Below are 14,796 nucleotides of genomic sequence, written 5' to 3' on the forward strand. Positions count from 1 at the left end.
GTCCCCCTTGCAGTGGGGCTGGGGGGGCCGTGCAGCATCCCACTTGCAGCAGGGTGGGGCGTGGGGGGGGCCACGCGGTGTCCCTCTTGCAGTGGGACATGGGGGCCGTGCTGTGCCCTGTTGCAGCTGGGGAAGGCAGAGGCTGGGGGGGGGGCTGTAGGGACCCTCCTGTGGCTTGCTGGGTGGGGGGGCTGGATGCGGGTGCCCCTGGCCAGCTCAGGAGTTTGACGCTGGTTTCTCTTTTTTCACGGCTCAGGGGTGCGCCGGGCTTTTTAAGCTGACTCACAGCCCCAAGTAGGTCAGTATCTGCTCAGCTGGAGCCTCTCTGTCGGCGGCTTTTCTGCACTGATAACGAGCCTGGGAGGCTCCTGCAAAGGTCCTGGGCTCCCAAAGCGCTGGTTATTGCTCTGGGGTCTTGGGGGAGGGAGGCTTGAATTTAAACTAAGTTTGGATGGTGGGGAATTGTACTGGTAATGTTAAAAACCTGAAAAACCTCTAAGCTCTGCATTTAAATTTGGGGCCTAAATTCTGAAAGTGTCTCTTTGAACCAGGGCTTTGGCCTGACAGTGTCTCTGGGGAATCTTGCTAGGGGCCTTCTGCATTGCTCCATTTTTAAGACCTAGCCTTAATGATGTAGAATCCATTGGAGTTACTGCCAGGTGTGGAAACCCTGATGCTATCTCAGGAACAAGTGTGTCAAACTCCGAGCGACTACTAGGTCTCGAGTTTGCCAGGTTGCAGCGTGTCTGTTCTGCTCCTGGGAGCCGGCGGCTGTGGTGTCCTTCCCTGCAGGGCTGCGACCTGCCCTGCAGCCTGCCGCAGGCGCCGAGGGGGCGAAATCGGGGAGCTGGAGTTCCGCTGGCTCTGGGGAGCCAATGTGAACTCGCTTGCTATCCAAAAAATAGCTGCGTGCAGGTTACGTAAAAGGTGAATGTGGTGTTCCTGCTCGTATGGCAATGCAGGGAGGTTTCTCTGGGTGTGTCTGCGCAATCATTCTCAGTGCGTGCGACCATAAGTTTGAAATAGGAATTTTCCCCTCTTATCCATAATGAAAGGAGTAGAACAAAGTACTATGGAGAAAAGGCATAAAGCATCCCTTTTCTGAAGGAATCTAGTATTAAACTGTACTGCTGCCTGTTGCCTTTAGTCTCTAGCATGCATGCATTTATGTGATGACATTAACACTTCCTATCTGCAGACCTTTTCCTCTTGCTGAGCCAAGTTGCACTAGTGAGCCATTCCAGAAAACCAAAGCGTGTGATCCAAAGGCTGCTGATGTCCGAGGGAAAACTTCTGTTATCCCCAATTGTCTTTGCATCAGGCATGAAGTCAGGAGGGGTGTATTACAAAACTGAGTGAAAATGAAGTTCTTGAACTTTCGTTTTGGAATAGACTTGCATACATGACAGCGATTCTGAAATGATCTCTGTGCTAGCTACTGAGCCAGGGCAAGAGTTACATATTACTAGGAGAACCTCCCTGAGCAGAACTGGTTCTGAGAACATGTTCTTCTCATTAAGAGTAGTGCTATGCATGCATGAGAGAGCTTTTGATCCGCTCCTTGAATGGGAAGAGCTGAAAAGGTGCAGCTTAGCTACAGAAGGAAGTTCAGAATGAGTTTCTGACTTCGTGGATGCTTTCTCAGTACTTTGTTTAAAATGCATTTTAGAAAGCGTTTCCTTGTGTTGTGTAGTTTGTTTGTTTTGCAAGAATGTGAATTAAACATGCAGAGATACTTTAGGATGATGGCTAAGGTTAGAAATAGTTCATAGGAAGAAAATTTTTAAAGTATGTGAATAATTCCTTTGACTTGAAGTTAGGGTGGGGTGGGAGTTTTTTGTTTGCGTGTTTGTTTTCAGTTAGTGCCTGGTCCTGCAAACACACGTGTAGTGCATATACAGTTGTTCTGACTGACAGCATCCAACAGAAAAGTGCTTCGTGCTAGGGAGCGGTTGAGGAGCAATTGCTTTTTTTTCTATCAAGGAATGACAAGGGTTTGTGTTTTTTGTTCTTTTTTTGAAAGGACTTTCCTGCTCCAAAGGAACGCTTGGCAGGTATGGATGCTTTCTTCAATACTACATGCCTTCTGTGTCAAATGCCCAGTGCATGCCTACACTGTTGTGCCTTAGGGTTTTATTTGCAGTACTGTGTTTAATTTTACTTGTGCTCTCCCCTCCTTACCTCGCTTTCATTATAAGCAAGTGAAGTGGTGGATGGGGAAAGGGAAAAAATGGGTCTGGGCAGGATAAGTATACCAGAGGGGCCTTAGAGCCCCCGCTGTCCCTGTGTCTGGGGTTTGCGGCAGTCGTCGCATGCACCGGTCAGAACTTTGATCTTGGTTTTGCAGCACCGTGTGTTGTGCCAGTCTCCGGAGCTCTGGGGGGGTTGTCTGTACTGGCTGCAGTGAGACCGTGAGGCCTCTTCTCCCCAGAGCAGTCGCTTATCAGAGGTGGGCAGGTGTTTTGGGAGAGAGGAGCAGGTCGCTTATGAGCGTGGCGATCCCTCCCTTTGGCACTGATGGAAGTTACCAAGYGCTGAGTGTTAGGAGCCTTAGGGCTGGAGTCGGTGGTGCAAGATGAAACAACAGCTGAGCCAGCACAATTCAAAATAATGCAGTCGCCTTCCTCTGTGTGCACGGGCCTTGGGTGTTAAGAGAAATGATTACTGGTTTGTAGAGACTGACGCATCTTTACCTTGAAGTGCATGGACCCAGGCCTGTGTTACAGGGCTTCAGCAATGGAAGGGCTCTTCCTCCTTGTTTCCCCCCTTTTTTTTTAATGTCGGATCCTCTTGTTGCCTGATTGTATCTCTAAGAACTGTGTATCTGTGAGCCTGGACAGTGTGGAAAAAGTGGAGCCTGGGTTATTTGCATCTCAAATAAGATTTGCTTCTTGGATCTGATTAAACATTTAACCAAAAGTAAATAGCAAAGTGCTGCTGTTGCATCAGGGTAACCCATTAACAAGAAACCTTCCTGCAGTGTGTGTCTTGTATCTGGCYGGCCGAGGAGCTTCCACAGAGAGAACCTGTCTTCTCTCCATGGCACTGTGCAGGGTGTGATTTCCCCAACTGATGAACGAGATATTTCTGCGCTATCAGTGTCTGTATTTCTTCATTATATTTTGTTTGTTTGTAACATGGCATTTTGTGCTTTTTTTTTTCCTTTTTTTTCCCCACAAAGTCGCTGTCCCAGGCTGACCTTTGTCCAGCTGTCCCCACTCTGTTCTGATTTCCTTCCTCTTGAAATCTTCTCTTGAGTGGGGCCCAGCGCTTTGCCTGCATGAGCATGTCTCTGGAAGCAAAGTGCTCCTTCCCTCTCCTGTGCAGCCAGAGCCTCCCACACTGCGGGTAGCAGGGTGACACTGCTCTGTTCCTCCGTGGCCTCCTCCGCAGGAGGCAGCCTTGGGCTATGGGTGACCTTCTCTGGGGCTGTGGTTTTGGGGCCCTGCTCCGCTCTGTCCCGCATGTTCRTCTCCCTGGGCTGACCTGACATTTGACTGTTTTGGGGTCCCCAGGTCCAGCGCAGCTGCGAGCCGTCTTCCTGCACACAGAGCACGAGCAGAGGAAGTCGAAGACAGTTGCACAAGTCGACATGAAGGTGGAGTTGCTCCCAGCCCTCACAGACAACTACATGTACCTCCTCATCGATGAGGAGACGAAGGAGGCTGCTATAGTTGATCCTGTGCAGCCCCAGAAGGTAATGTACGCTGCCCCTGCTCCCGGTCTGGGAGATCCTTCCAGTTGCTGTGTATGCGAGAGGCAGAATTAGTCACAGGTCTGACTCAGGCTTGGAGGAAAGGCAGGAAATGCTGGCCATCCATAGCTACGGGCAAGGCTTCATAGGCTGTGTTCTTCTGTGCTTGGGCAGCCTGTCCCTGAGTTCAAGGGTTATTGGCCTGTTTTGTTTTTTTGGTTGTTTTTTTTGTTTTTTTTTTCCCCTCCCTTGATTTGCTCTACTGCAGGACAGAGGAAATGGAACTGGGGACGTAACTGTCGTCTAGTTGGGTCAGAGACCTCATGTCCTGATCTGTAACCCCCTACTTGGAGAGAGAGGAGCTCTCTGCGTAGTCACTGGGGAGCTCGGTTGTGGCTTGTGGCCCTCTCAAACCTTGTAGTAGCTGTGTCTAGAATGTGGCAGGCGTCTGAGGTGTGCTGTTAAGTCATTTTATGTGAGTTATAATGTTCTTGCTGTGTCCTGTGCCTGCAGGTTTTGGATGCAGTCAAAAAGCACGGCGTGAAGCTGACCACCGTCCTGACCACACACCATCACTGGTAACCTTACCTGCTGTAGTGAGATCCCTCTTTCCTGTGAATAAACACAACCAGACAAGAATTGTTGCACATCCAGATCAGATCTGTCTTCTTTAAGCAGGAACTTCAGTGTGAGGAGAAGGGCCAGAGCTCAGGAAGTGTCCCCTGGGCTGTCTGATACTAGCATACCCAGGGAGACGCTGCTGAGAACATGGGTCCATGGGTGTTCAGGGCAGGTCTGGGTTTGGAATATGACATCCCCTTCCTCTTCCATCTGGTGCACCAGAGCAGCATGTCCCATACACTTCCACACCGCTGTTCTGAGTTGTGTAAGTGCTTGTTAAATGGAAGGGGAGGAATAACCGGGGAGAGAGTGCCTTGGATCAGCACACGGTTGTGTTCCCTTGGAGGCCAACTGCCACGACAGTTCCTTGCCTGCTTGTTTGACCAGGCAGCTCAGAGCTAAGACTAATCCAGTGTTAGCACAGGCTTTCTGAAGCACAGCAGAGAAATAGTTTGTGAATTAAAAGAACAGATTCTCTTAGTCAAAGGGGTGTGACTGGTGAAGGGCTGCTTTTAAAAAGCTGATGCTTACACCAAGATCTCCCCTAGAAGACGTCCAGGTTGCTGATAGACTGGACATGCAAGTAGTCCATCTCTGTTCTTTGGTGTTTGAAACCACAGAATAGCTCTGGGAAGGGACAGTCCTGTGGAGGTACAGCGAACACATGAGGAAGTGAAGTGCAGAGAAACGGTACCAAATCGCTGAGTACACAGCAAAGATGGGAAAGTCTTCCTGTGCCTGGAGTTGAGCCAAGCTTTCTTATGAGTAATTCTCGCTATGTACTGGCACGCCGTCTATATTGCAAGTTCTCCGTGTCAGTGCCTTTAACCTTTAAAATGCTGGCTTATTCCAGCTGGTCAGTGAAATGTGTGTGTGGTGGCAGATGTGGAAGGAGGACTGCAGGAGGGAGCACGTTTACCTTGAACTGCTAGGACATGCTGGTAAGGCCTGCTACTCGCAGTCAGCTGTTGTGGGAGGTTTACCTGGATTGCAGATTAACTCTGCTGGGGATGTAAAAAATGAACGTTTTGCTCTAGCGCTTTATGCAACGTTGACCCTGACTAACCCCTCCCATTGGTCATAGTGGAGCCATCTAGGAGCCAACCCCAGTCTGGCAGGACCAGCACTGAGAGTAAATGCTGAGCWGTTTGGGCATCTATTCACCTGCTCCCCAGTGTCTTTTGGGACAGTGAATTACCCATATCCCCATTATCGCAGTCTCTCACTGCCCTGCTTAGTGGAGAGTTGATATAAGTATGTAAAGCCAGAGTTCCCCAGTTAGGTGTGAACTCGAGGGGTGTTCTTGGAGAGCTGCTGACCAAGGTCATATCTTGAAATCCTTCCTGAATTTGCTGCTCTACAACACTGGCACCTGTGTAAATGGCACTGAAAGAAACTATCTGCACTGGTGCTGATGTGGCCTGTCCTTTGATATGAGGACAGTGTTAGATGTGTGGCTRCTGGGAGACTAGCTGATCAGAAGTGATCACCTGGAGGTTACTACTGCAATTTGAGTTACAAGAAATTTGTCTTCATCCCTGCCCAAATCTGTCTTTTTAACCTTCCAGGGACCATGCTGGAGGAAATGAAAAGCTCGTGAAGATGGAGACGGGGTTGCGTGTTTATGGGGGAGACAGCAGGGTTGGAGCGCTAACACAGAAGGTGTCACACCTTACATCACTCAAGGTAAAGGGAGTGAGCTGCAGGACTTGTTTGGGGGCATCTTCCATTTGTAGAACAGCCTTAGAGATGGACCAGTGCAGTCCAACTTGCGTTAATATTGTGGTTACAGCTCTTTTACCTCCTTAATGTCTCTTGGAAGCAGTTGATGGTTTARCTACAGCTTTTTGGCTTTCTCAACCCTATGAACCATAACCCCTCTGCTTCCTTTTGGCTGGTGATACTTTGTTGGCGAGAACATTGGCATGGCTCACACGCCTGTATTGCCCAGAGCATGCTGGGTGTCCAGCTGCTGTTTGACAGCTGTCTTTGCTGCGGTGGTCAGAACATAGGTGTGAAGGGCTTGTGTTCTGCTTCTAGCCTGGTTAGGACTGAGCAAATGCAAGCGGTCCTCTCTGAATCAAGGCGGAGGATACAAGGTGGAGAGCAGCTGTGCCAGCAGTGATGGCTGCTTGCATTGCTTTTCCTGAACTAAAGCAGCAAACCCTGTTGGAACATAACTTTTTAATTACAGATGGGCTGGCRGATGACGTAAACTGTTGTGAAATGTGCAGGATGGCCTGAATGTCGCTGCAAGTCCTGCAGTGCACCTTTGGGGGGTCAGCAGCAAAGGCGGCAGCACAGGAACACATGGGAAGGTGCAAATTAGAGCTGTGGGGGAATTATCCCTTTAGCCTAATGAGTGTGTGTAGTCCCTCCCTGTTGCTGAGTGTCCTCCACTTCTTCCCTTCAGCTCTATTTTTGTTTGGAGCTTTTTACACTTGATTAACTTTGTTTAGGGTTTTGTATTGCTCTGGATCTGTTTGCTCTTGCTGTCAACCAGGCGCTGAGTCACTCTGCATGTAAATGAAAGAATCTGGCAGTTCTCTTTGTAACAACACCTGCTAGGATGAAACAGCTCCCTTCCAAGTCCTTACCGTAAAACTCTCTTGCTGGACTCTCCAGGGAACAGAGCTGGGATTTACTGGCCAACTTTGTGAGAATTTGCCTGTAGGACTGCTAGACAATTGTAATAGTGGCAATTCTTTTCTAATCATATAAATACTGGCAAACAGTAGCTTAAGCTCTAGTCTTCTGCCTTCTTCTCAGGTGGGATCTCTTAATGTGAAATGCCTCTGTACACCATGTCACACTTCTGGACACATCTGTTATTATGTGACTAAGCCAAATAGCTCCGAGCCACCTGCTGTTTTTACAGGTGAGGAGTTGGGAGGTTACATCGCCTGCAACCTGTGTCACAAAGAAATAGGCTATCCCTCTGCTTGTGTGCTCCTGCCTCTGGATGTGTATTTGTTCCTTATTACCACTGCAGCTGACTAACTTCCTTACCTTGCCCCCTTAGCAAGAGCTACCAAGTAGTGATTGTAGATAAACCTGGCGAAACCCCTCTGGGTTTGTAAAGGCATTGCTGGACGCCCTGCAAGCAACATTCAGAAAGAGCCCTGGATGAGTCTTGCTTTTAACACTTTCTTCTCTGAATCAAGAGCTGGGTTTTTTTGTACACCCCCCTGCCCCACCGCAGGCCAAACTGTGTCTTGTTTCCAAAGACTGTTTGCTTTTCCATATATCYGTATCTGTGTCCATAACAAAATTGAGAGAACAGAAAGTGGGGAAATAAGACAGGATGGGTGTTCCATGTCTGGTAGCCTGGGTTTGATTCCTGTTTTGGAGAGTAGGGTTACCCTTTAAATGAGACTGCTGTCGGCCTCCCCAGACTGCCGTATCTTCTGTCTCCTGGTGAGTGTTCTCCAGAGTTTGGACCAACTGGTGTCTAGAAGAAGTAACTGCTTGAGCAGAGGTTTAGGGAGCACTGAGGAGAAAATGCAGAGGAAACAAAGTACTCACGTGCCTTTATCTTTGTTCAAGTTCATAGCAAAGAGAACTAGTATTCCTTGTCCTCTGTAGAAGGGACAAGAAGGGAGAGCAAGGGAGATTGCCTCGCAGCTAGGGACTGTTTGCCTGTGGAGGCTGTGAGATTTTCTGCCTTAGCAGTTAAGCGTGGATTAGAGAGGTATTTGTCATGTGGATTAATGTAGCACTGAGCCCGTGCGGGGCAGAGGCATAGACTGGGTGTCCCTGTACCACTAGGAGCAGTGCTGCAGAGTGCCTGCGCCTTCTGGCTAGCTGCAGCAAGGACTGAGCAGTGGCAGGACTGATCCCTTGGGGAGCGTTTGCTTGTCTTTGGCGTCAGGAGCCTTGTCTGGTCCTGATGCCCTGTTATGCTTCGCTCCCAGGTGACACGCTGTTTGTGGCTGGTTGTGGGAAGTTCTTCGAGGGAACTCCGGAGGAAATGTACAGAGCRCTGATTGAGATTTTGGGCAGCTTGGAACCTGAAACGGTATGAAACTATCCTTCTGTGCTAGTAGGTTAAGTAGCCAAAATGTACTACAGACATCATAAGAAACTGTCTTCCTAGTAATACTGGTGTTCGAAGATAGAATTTCCCATGTGCTGAAGGAGTGAATGCTTACATCAAGGGCTGTCTTTGCTGCAGAATAGCTGCAGTCCTTTGAGAAGGAAATACATATACCCCAAATACATTTGTGTTTTGTGGGGAAAGAGTAGAGGCTATTTATTAAAACAAAGACTAAAGAGCTAGGATGCCTGGGTTCTTTCATCAGACTTGCCACTAAATTGGCACACAGTATCTGGCTGATCACACCCAGCGCTTTGCCTGTGCCTGTCTCCCATGGAGAGTATGGCGTATCCTGGAGGGTTGACTCTGGGCCCCGCTTTGTACCATACCACTGATGATAGCGCCTGGCACTCCGCCTCCCTAGAGCCCCGTGTAACTCTTCGTTTCTCTTCCTAGAGAGTTTACTGTGGTCATGAATACACCATCAACAATCTCAAATTTGCGCGACATGTTGAGCCCAATAATGTTGCTATCCAAGAAAAGCTTGCTTGGGCCAAGGTGAGTTGGTTCATCCTTTCTCTAGACCCGCTGGATGCCTTTGTGGACGTAGGGCCTCTTTGGGAAGGCAGAGGAGAGGGGACRGCATGAGAGAGAGGCTGAGGGGAGGGAAGGGAGTGTTAAGAGCCAGAAGCAGCAGTAGCTCGTGCTTTCAAGGGTGCAGTGTGTTTGGGAGCAGGGTTTGTGGTGTCCCAGAGAGGATGGTTCGCTATCCTGTGGCGATATAGCCACCCCTGGGAATTTCTTGGTATAAGTACAGGCTTACCCTGCACATCCCTCTGGGAGGATTAGCTCTGCCCCGGAAAGCTAAGGCCCGTGTCCCTCTGTGTGCTTGTCTGACTGCACGGCCCCGGGAAGGGCCTGGCTGGAGGAGCAGTTCAAGTAATTGGATGCAGCATTAAGCCTGCTGCATGGTTCATACCCAGGACACTTCTTGTTCACCAAAACATTCCTCATCAAGCAGAAATCTCTCCCCTTGTTGTAGGCAAAATACGACAGTGGTGAACCAACCATACCCTCCACAATTGCAGAGGAGTTTACATACAACCCCTTCATGCGAGTGAGGTACGGAGCGGGTGTGGGACTGATGCCTCCGTCTTGTGTTTGGGATGTGGGTGTGTGTAGGGAGGATGAGGTCTCCAAAGAGTGAGCCATGGGAGCGAACTGCTCTCTTGCATCACGTGCTTCTGTTTGGATGCTGCCAAGACCTTCCTTAAAACATCTGCGTTCCAATAGTAAATATGGCAAAATATACTCGCTGTCCTGGCAGAGGCTTGTTCCAGTAAGATTTGAAGGGGTGTGATGAGCACTTCTGCCTGTGCTGAGGTCCCTGGCTCGGGAGCCACAACACRCTGTACTCCACAGTGTGATTATGTTCCTTTGTCAGGCTGAGTTTGGCAGAGAGGCACAGTAAAAGATGCTGTTCAAGGCATAAGAGTTTTTGCAACCTCTGTTGCCCGTGAGTGTTTAAGTCAAGGGAGCTGATGTGGCAAAGCCCGAGTCCTTGGTCTTAAATGCAAAATCTCCCCTTGATGCAGATGAAATGTGATAGTGGTGACTTTGCCTGTGAGATTTTTATCTTGCAGCATGTGTATTTACTGTCCTTGGTGTTCCCTCCTGGTAGGGAGAAGACAGTTCAGCAGCACGCTGGGGAGACTGACCCCATCCGAACGATGGGAGCCATCAGAAAAGAGAAGGATAACTTCCGGGTCCCGAAGGACTGAGCACTCTGCCTGAATCACTTTAAATGTCGGTTCAATTGTAGCTTAGACTATTCAGATGTTTTAGGAGTTAAGAATTCTGTTGTGGTTAAGACAGTCATATTTAGGTTTTTATTTTGTTTTAATTAAGGAAAAAAAGCACTTTGCCCTTGTTGAGATGTTCTACAGCATATTTATATGATGAAGAATATTTATCCCTCTATTTCTGGCTCTCAAACTGTCACATATGTCACAAACAGATCAGATCATTTTATAAGTGTTGGTACGTGGCTCAGAGGCTGGGGTAGGGAAGAGTCAAGTCTTGGAGCCTAAAAAAAAAAAAAAAAGAGTTCCTGTTATTTTTATAGGAGCCTGCTGTGAATGTGGACAGTGGGCCTGGGGCCCAAGATGTTTTCATTTAAAACGTAGAGACAGAATGCACATAACTTAAATTGCCATCTGAAGATTTAAATTTTTCCATGCTGCTACTTCTGAGTCTGTTGCTTTTGTCTCCACTAAAGCCACTTGCCAGTGACAGACCTGCTCTKCCACCACCAGTTAAGGGCTTAGTTTATTAAATATGCTGTGTGGCCTGGCTTTAGAAACAGGACGGTGGGACTGTCCAGCTGTTCTGTAGGGCTTTTCTCTTCTCGCTGACTTCCCTTCTCATAGACTGCAGTTACTCTTCCAGGCAGCGTGCTGGCTTGGAGATGGCACTGTTGCTTGTACCCTTTCCCTGGTAACTCGGCCTGTTTGCATGTACCTGCTCACCGCTCTTAATTGCGATCTGTATGTTACTTGCATTAGTACCACARGGCTGAAGGAGGAGTTCATCTGCTCGCACAAGATCCTGAGGAGAAAGAACTTATCTGGTGACTAACTGCATGTCTAACAGTTGAGTAGCAACTGGATTACTCCAGTAGGTTCCTTGCTGCCAATAGCCAGAAGAGCTGCTCTGTAACGTGCTGTGAACTAGCACTTACTAGCGGGACACTGATCCCCAGCCAAGAGAGCAACCGTTCTGGTGAACATGGGTGGTAACTATCTTGTGCCTCTGAATGTGGAAGATGCCGGCATATAGGCCTGAAYTAAATGGGAGCAGATGCTGTATGCTACTGCGATTAACCGCTTACCCCTGCAACCTGCTCTGGTCCAGCTTCTGTTCAAGAAAGACCRGAGAAATGATGTTATAAATGGAGAGGTTGCCCATATATCGCCAAATTAAATCAGGCTKAGATCTCAGATCCCCTGAGAAACTGTCTTAGCATGGCACGTTCCAGTTTCTAGGTTTGCCCATTAGGCTTAAAAGCTGTCTCTCTTCTCAGACTAGTGCCATATGACCTGAGTCTGCAGCCATCCTGAAAACTGCAAGGAGGAAACTTCCCATTGGGCTCTTTTTCTGACTGGGAGTAGTGTGTGAAAGTGGGTGAATGGGATCAACTTGGGGGAAACAAATCCGGTTTTCGGAGAGAGGAGCGGATTAAGTCTGAATGGCTTATCTTCTTGGGGTGGCTGAGATGCTTAGTCCTGGTTGTGGAATAAAATCTGYTCAGACCAAAGAGGCCTGCAGCAAGGCCAGCTTTCTGCTCTCCRTGTTTGGAAGTATTTGTTTGCACCTGTGGGATCCACAGCACTCGGACATCTGTCTGCAGCCCAGGTGCAGAGAGAATTGGCACAGGTATTTGGCTGTGAGTTTTTCCTAGTACCTCCCCAGCTGAAACAGTATTTCTGGAAGAACTTGTGTTGCCAATTCACTTCGAGGTATTGCAGTCCCGCTACCTGCTGGCAGCTTTGGCAGAGAGCCGAGCGGAGCGTTGAAATGACCCCGCATCCCTGCTGTACCATGAAGCAGTGTTGTTCTGGATGAACCAGCAGTTAGCCAGGCTGCCTGTTCATGCCTTGGAGGCCAAGCCAGTATCCAGGGAGCTTTGTGTTGCTAAGGAAAGTCTTTCCAAAGTAACTGCCGCCTCCGAGTTCTCCAGTATCCTGGTSCCCAGGCCTGGGCTCTGTTTGGCCTGGGACGCACCTCTCCTCTGCTTTCCATCCTTCAACTGTGTCTTAAAAAAAAAAAAAAAAAAGGATGGAAGGCAACAGAAACATCAGAAGGGCTGGCAAGAGGCAGAGGACCTGCTGCAGGAGCGACCTTCCTCCTCTCCTCCATCTCGAGCATCCGGAACGCCTTGTGCCTGATCAAGTGTGGTGACAAGGAGGGAAGGTTGGTGGTTAGTTACTGCTTTGGGCTTTTCGAAGCTCTCTGCAAGGGCTGCTGCAGCTTGCACATTTGCTGTACGTCTGCGTGCTGGTACCGTGGCTTAATCACCTTTACTCTTACGGTGCCGGAGGAATCTCGCTTGCCAAGCCTGGTAGAAACCCGTCCTGAAAACCGTCGGGAGCGGATGGGCGATGATCAGCGTGCGAGGTGAGCCAAAGACGGTAGGACACAGTCTTCAAGGGGCTCGCCGTCTGTCTTCAATGAGTTTTGCTCCTACTCATGTTGTCTTCCCTGTTTCTGGATCTCAGTTGCATACTGCGATTGCTCAAATAGGAGGGTTTCGTTGTGTGTGGTGGTTTTTTTTTTTTTTTTTTTTGGAATAAATGTTTCGCAGTTGAAACTAAGCATGAAAAGGTTTGAACGATTTTGGTTCTGGTTTCTCCCCCAACGCGTGTTGCTGGGTAAGTAATGCAGCGGTGGCGTGTTTAACCACTTGATTTCATTGTGGTAGCTCAGGTCTGCTCRCTGAAGAAAATGCGTCACGGCAGGAGCTGGTTTAAAGGGATACGAGCAGAATTTGGTGCAACATCTTTTTGTTTTACTTTAGAAAGGTAGATTTTTTTGTAGTTCAGAAGGAAAAGTGGTACCTAAAACTTTACTGACTCTTCCATAATTTGAACGCTGTGCTGCTACAACTAAGCATGACTTTACTGATGTCTGTTTTGACAACTGAGGAAATAAATACAGCTGTAAACAGAGTGTCAATGTGGCAGTCTGGGAAAGGTGGCCTTTTTTTTTGTTTGTTTTTTTAATGAATGATTAAAGTCAGCAACGAGCTGTCAGCAGCTTTCCTCCTAATTCTTGGGGGCAGTTTGGGAACCTCTAAGGCTTTATCCAACATCTGTTCTTGTTAAAGCTGTATTTTCCTTTTAGAAGAGAAACGGAGCATATCCCGTGCTTGCCTCTTGCTGAAGAAAATCCCGTTCGTTCAGAAGGGCTGTCAGGGGARCGACTGTCGGCCCGGCCGCGGGGCTTGGGCCGGGCTGGGAGAGGAGCCGTGGGATGTTGCTCCGGCGCCGTCTGCCCTGCGCGCTCGCGGCTTTCGGGGCTCAAGGGGTTGGCGCTTGCCCTCCGGCTGCCGCTCAGCCGCGCGCCTCGGGGCTCTCGCACCCTGCTCCCCTGCCCCCAACTGCAGCGGTCGCTTGAGTGCTCGCGGCTCGTCCGTGCCGTTTTGTGCCACCCGCGTCCTCGGTGGTGGCGGGAGCTGGCAGTCCCCCACCGTCGCAGGGAGACGAGGGCCTCGCCGCTAATTCTGGCGGTGCGGAGGTGGGAGATGGGGCTGTTTTTACACGCCCGGCCGTGACTCGCTGCTCTCGGCTGTGCACGGGGGTGGCGTTTGCGCAGCCAGCGCCTGCCTGGCCCGGGGGACGAGGGGCCGGGCGTCGCGCTTCTGGGCCCCTGTTCCCTGCCTCCCGCAGGCTGCGGCCGCAGCGCCAGGAGCGGCGCGTGCACCCGGCCTTCCTCCTCGCAGGCCCCTTCGCTGCTCCCTGCACCCTTGGGTCTGCTCTGGTCACCCATCGCGCGGGGCCAGGCTGGCGGGCGAGCGAGCTGTGCCGCCCTGGCCTTGGGGACGTGCCCTGCGCTCCGCAGCAGAGCCGCCTGCGGGCCAGGCTGCACGGGGGCCCGGGGCTGCGTTCGGCCGGGGAAGCGGCCCTTGAAGCAGGGGGCAGAGATGGGGCAGCCGTCCCTGCGGAGATGCTGGGGAGGGATTTATCCCCTGCTCTGGGAGCTGCATTGCACCGGGAGCTGCATTGCACCAGGAGCTGTGGAAGGATTTCCCCCCGTGCACCGGGAGCCAGGGGGAGGATTCGTCCCCGTGCACCGGGAGCTGCATTGCACCGGGAGCTGGGGGGGAGGATTCCTCCCTCTGCACCGGGAGCTGGGGGGAGGATTCCTCCCTCTGCACCGGGAGCTGGGGAGAGGATTCCTCCCTCTGCACCGGGAGCTGGGGGGAGGATTCCTCCCTCTGCACCGGGAGCTGGGGAGAGGATTCCTCCCTCTGCACCGGGAGCCGGGGGAGGATTCCTCCCCCTGCACCGGGAGCCGCATTGCACCGGGAGCCGGGGGGAGGATTCCTCCCTCTGCACCGGGAGCTGGGGGGAGGATTTTCCCCCCCGTGCACCGGGAGCCGCATTGCACCGGGAGCCTGGGGGGAGGATTCCTCCCTCTGCACCGGGAGCCAGGGGGAGGATTTCCCCCCCGTGCACCGGGAGCCGCATTGCACCGGGAGCCTGGGGGGAGGATTCCTCCCTCTGCACCGGGAGCTGGGGGGAGGATTTCTCCTCCTGCACCAGGAGCTGCATTGCACCGGGAGCCGGGGGAGGATTCCTCCCCCTGCACCGGGAGCCGGGCAGCAGTTTCTCCCCGCCCTCGCCCCGGCATCCGCCTCCGCGTTGCACCGGGGGGGGCGGGACGA

General features: G+C 50.9%; 1 protein-coding gene across 5 annotated transcripts in view; it reads left to right on the forward strand.

The window, feature by feature from the left end:
* Positions 1 to 12,196, forward strand: part of HAGH (hydroxyacylglutathione hydrolase) — a 13,190-nt gene extending 994 nt beyond the window's left edge. For 2 of the 5 annotated variants that reach the window (XM_026085467.1, XM_026085444.1), the window contains exons 2-9: positions 3,516 to 3,697; positions 4,208 to 4,272; positions 5,884 to 6,001; positions 7,085 to 7,193; positions 8,230 to 8,333; positions 8,808 to 8,909; positions 9,394 to 9,473; positions 10,033 to 12,196. In XM_026085467.1, coding sequence (XP_025941252.1) covers positions 3,593 to 3,697; positions 4,208 to 4,272; positions 5,884 to 6,001; positions 7,085 to 7,193; positions 8,230 to 8,333; positions 8,808 to 8,909; positions 9,394 to 9,473; positions 10,033 to 10,132 — 783 coding nt within the window. In that variant the 5' untranslated portion in view covers positions 3,516 to 3,592 and the 3' untranslated portion in view covers positions 10,133 to 12,196. Of the gene's footprint in view, positions 1 to 256; positions 299 to 2,023; positions 2,055 to 3,515; positions 3,698 to 4,207; positions 4,273 to 5,883; positions 6,002 to 7,084; positions 7,194 to 8,229; positions 8,334 to 8,807; positions 8,910 to 9,393; positions 9,474 to 10,032 lie in introns of all 5 variants that reach the window. The other 3 variants (XM_026085452.1, XM_026085478.1, XM_026085461.1) reach the window with 3 other exon arrangements.
* Positions 12,197 to 14,796: the final 2,600 nt, after the last annotated feature.

This window comes from Apteryx rowi, unplaced genomic scaffold, assembly GCF_003343035.1.
Source record: "Apteryx rowi isolate R43461 unplaced genomic scaffold, aptRow1 scaffold_119, whole genome shotgun sequence".
Taxonomy (NCBI): domain Eukaryota; kingdom Metazoa; phylum Chordata; class Aves; order Apterygiformes; family Apterygidae; genus Apteryx; species Apteryx rowi.